Here is a 3970-nt window from a genome sequence, read left to right on the forward strand (position 1 = left end):
ATTCATTTGGAGTAAAGTACTTGGAAACCTTAAGATATGATACTAGTGTTATTTACTATTTATGTTCAATAAAAAATATCTGATAATAAAGATACAATTCTTACTTGCTCAGTCGCCATATTCATAACATCTGTAATAAATACTCTCGTTGAAGCTGATAGGGGGCGAGGAGGGGATTCCAACCCCAATCCACGGTTGCAGATTGGGTATGTCCGTGTAGCCACGCCCATAGGTGGAGTCTTCCACAATTGTGAGGCACGGTTGAAATACTCACACTTGTAGCCTTAGCCTTCTTTAATTTGTGCTCAGCAGCAGTAAGGTTAGTAGACCAGAGTGGGGAAACTTTCGTTGCTTCCCAAACGTGAAAGGGATCAACACGGATTTCAAAATCTGGCAAGATCTACCTATCTCTGGCTGGACTTAAAACCGTAAATCGTCTCGGTTTTTCTTTTAGATTTTATTTTTGTTTAGAAAGGCTAAAAGATGGGAGCTCAGTTTTCCAAGGGTGGAGTAGCTGTTGATGGAAAAGCCGTCGACGACCCGGCTGACGCTAAAACAAATGGCCAGGTAAGAGAAACCGTTGTATGCGTCCACATTGGCACCCAATGCCCACCTCCAGCGTGAGTTGGATGGGCAATGTGATACCAGGCTAGCGATACCTCACGGCTAACAGTTACAGTACATTTGACTAATTAGCAAAAGCTTATTAGGATAAACATATGACTATTCGCTGTTGAACCACCTGTTTTGATTGCAGTGATTACATTTTGTAATTAAATGGTTTAGCTAATACTGTGCTTGGTTGAGTGGCTAAGTGATGGTGCCATGCGCCACAACCACCACCTTTTGTTAAATTCGTCTCGAGTTTTTAGTCTATCTAATCAAGTACAGTAACTAGTTGTCCGTATTTTAACACCAGGACTAAGTCACATAGTTATCACCTGAATGGAAAGCGGATTTATTTGAACTAGCTTTCTCTCATGAGTTGGTGCTAGAAGCCGTCAGCGGTCGCCCACTCGCGGAACAAAAGGTGCAAAGGATGCAAATGAGGACGGCTCGTTGCGAACAAAGCGCACGGGCAGGGCAGCAAAGCGTTCTGTTGAAAAAACCGAGCAATCAGAGTTGTGCCATTTTCGATGTCATTTGTAGCGCTGGAAACATTAAATGATCTTGTCAAACCTTGTTTTATTGTACATGCCTGTATGCCCGTTACCTGGACAATGAGTCGCGATGTTAACGTTAGCTGACGGTTTTAGAATGGGTGCAATTGACAGTCAACCATCTCATTGAGGCGGCACGTCTACCAGTTGGTGCATTCTTTAGCTAACGTTAGCAGAGATTGTTAATTTCCTCATTTATCCTTGGTTCAAAAGGCTAGAACATGTAATCATCACTTCAATTTAATGACAAATTGAGAGAAGTTAGTTTGGGTTATTCGAAAGGCTAGAAGAGTACGAGATTGCTACATTTGCGGTTCATTGCAAAATGTAAATCTGCTAGATTCCATGGGGATTCCTTTGTTCCAAAATTCATCTTGCTGTTCGACTGGTTGTGGTGGAGTACGACTGCCCCCACGTGGTCGATGCGAGTCATGCAAACCTGCTGTGCATATGAAGCGTTTTGCTATGCATTTGACCTAGTCAAGTAATCGTCCACAATGACAAACCTCTGATACGTCGGTTGGACGTATCACACTGCCTTACCTCACAGAATTAAAATGGTATTGATTTTTATCTCCTGAGCCACTTTCTTGGTCAACAGTGACTTGTAGATTGAGTCAATTTGGCATTGGTATGGGCTGCTTATAATGGTTACCTTAATTTTCTCCCCATACCAGTTTATTTAGAAAATTCTCATTGTTCTCCACATCTGTAAATTGTTCTCTCACTGTTGTCCACAGGAGAATGGCCATGTTAAAACCAATGGAGATGTCTCTGCAAAGCCCGATGGGGACGCTACTCCCGTAGACGGGAATGGCACACCCGAGCCAGCCAAAGAGGGTGAGACAGACGCCATCGAGGCTGCCCCTGCTGCCGAAGGAGAGGTGGTCGAGGGAGAGGCCGCCAAGGATGCCAAGAAGAAGAAGAAGTTCTCCCTGAAGAACTCCTTCAAGTTCAAGGGCATCTCGCTGAGGAAGACCAAGAAGAGCAGTGAGGAGGGCAAGGAGGAGGCTGCCTCCCCCACGGCGGAGGACAAGCCAGAGGAGAATGGCCACGCAGCAAAGGAGACGTCAGCCACCGAGCCTGTGGCAGAGGCCAAGGAGGAGGCCACCCCGGCCCCAGAGGGTGAGGCTGCTCCCGCAGAGGAAGCCCCTGCCGAGGAGGCCGCTGCCCCCGCAGAGGTCACGACACCCGCAGCATCTGAGACCGAGCCCAAGACAGAGTGACCGTGACTCGTCGCAGCTACTTGAACTGTTTTTCCAAGATTAAAGTATATAAATATATGAGACTCGTGCCACGTTCTTAAACTTATAAACAAAACTACAAACGAAGACAAATGAAGAAGGCTATATCACGTTTGCTGATTCAGCCACCAGTTCACTGCCTTTATCATTTCTCTACTGACAGAATCTCACTGGCCCTCTCACGAAAGTGTTGGCTTACGGTGCCCCTCATGGTACACACTGGGACTGGCGTGTGGGGAAGGTATTGGATTGGATGTAGAACGAATCAGGAATACTGACTTATTTTCCCAATTCACGGAGAAGCATACATTTAAACGCGTGGCAGTCCTATAACATTTTCTTTTTCTTTCTCATCTCTTGGGATTTAAAAATCGACAACGGTTATGGAGCAGGGCATGCCACCTCTTCACTCGAAATGACTGTTATATGGACACAAACCTTTCAAATCATCGTCTAAAAAAAATGTATTCTACATTACTATGTTTTACCCCCAAATTAAGTATTTTGTGCTGTATAAAAAAAAAAATCAAGGAGGGGAAAAGGAAATGTCTTCGTTCGTGCATTCTGGTCATTTTCTGGCTAAACCACATTTGAGCTTCTGAGTCTTGCGGTGTTCACATTTCAGAGTTTATGATGCAGATGTTGGGGTCGTGTACAAAAATGTGAGCTTTTTATCTGCAATTTGTCTCTGTAAATATGTTTTGGCCAATATTTTTGGTTCTCTTTATTTTGCTATCGTTCAAAGATGCTAATGGTTTTATTGTAACTTTTAATAAGGGTAAATAAATGTTTGATCCCCTCTGATTGTGTTTTGCCTCTGTCATCCTATGCCACGTGGATGTGGGAGACCGGTTAGTCTTGGGATAGGATTATCAGTGGACTGTTTTTTTTACACGCACAGATCTTAATGGCTGAATGCACCACATTCATTTCCTCCGTGACCTTTCGACCAGTACATCTTCACCTTTACTTAACTCCAGGAGGATGCTTGAGGTAAACTGACAAATCAATGACTGACAAGGTACCGTGCTTATGAGCTGAGCCACAGCATGTCAGTATATCACATCACACTTGGCTGTGAACATTCTCATCTCACATTAAAATTTTTGACAAACACTCATAACTAGAGCAGACTACCCTTTCAAACATTACAGCGGTATGACTACAGCTTTATAACAAAAGCTGTATGTGAAGGAAAGCTTGGCAAAAATGTTTTGATGTTTCACTAATTGGCACCAATCATTTTCATATTTGACTTTTTTTTTTTCCCAAGTACGTGTCACAGTACTTAACGAGGACTGAGCCTAAACCTCCAAAGAGCAACAGTAGCAACCGATGAGGTAGAAACCAATGCTGAAGATTGGTGGTTTTCCTATACGAAGTAGCCTTGGTTGGAAATTAGGAGAAACTCAATTGGTTTTGCTCGCCTATTGTTTTTAAGGTCAAAGGTAATAGAGGCGGCGAGGAGAAGAAACACGCTTCTATGAAATGGCTCCTCCAGTCAGCGTCATCAGACAAATTGTGTTTGCAGGGGTGGAATCACGTAATGTCACAATCAAATGTAGC

At 43.7% G+C, this 3970-nt stretch overlaps 1 protein-coding gene across 1 annotated transcript; it reads left to right on the forward strand.

The window, feature by feature from the left end:
- Positions 1–264: 264 nt before the first annotated feature.
- On the forward strand, positions 265–3203 carry LOC106580335 (MARCKS-related protein 1-A). Its single transcript, XM_014161289.2, has 2 exons — positions 265–567; positions 1901–3203. The coding sequence occupies exons 1-2, from the start codon at positions 484–486 to the stop codon at positions 2384–2386; spliced, it is 570 nt and encodes a 189-aa protein (XP_014016764.1). The 5' UTR covers positions 265–483; the 3' UTR covers positions 2387–3203.
- The last annotated feature ends 767 nt before the right edge of the window (positions 3204–3970 follow it).

Source organism: Salmo salar, chromosome ssa01 (assembly GCF_905237065.1).
Source record: "Salmo salar chromosome ssa01, Ssal_v3.1, whole genome shotgun sequence".
In the NCBI taxonomy this organism is placed as follows: Eukaryota; Metazoa; Chordata; class Actinopteri; order Salmoniformes; family Salmonidae; genus Salmo; species Salmo salar.

Coding starts and splice junctions, on each gene's coding strand:
- LOC106580335 (XM_014161289.2), top strand. CDS start 484: ATGGGAGCTCAGTTTTCCAAGGGTGGAGTAGCTGTTGATGGAAAAGCC. Junction 568..1,900: donor ACGCTAAAACAAATGGCCAG/GTAAGAGAAACC, acceptor TGTTGTCCACAG/GAGAATGGCCATGTTAAAAC.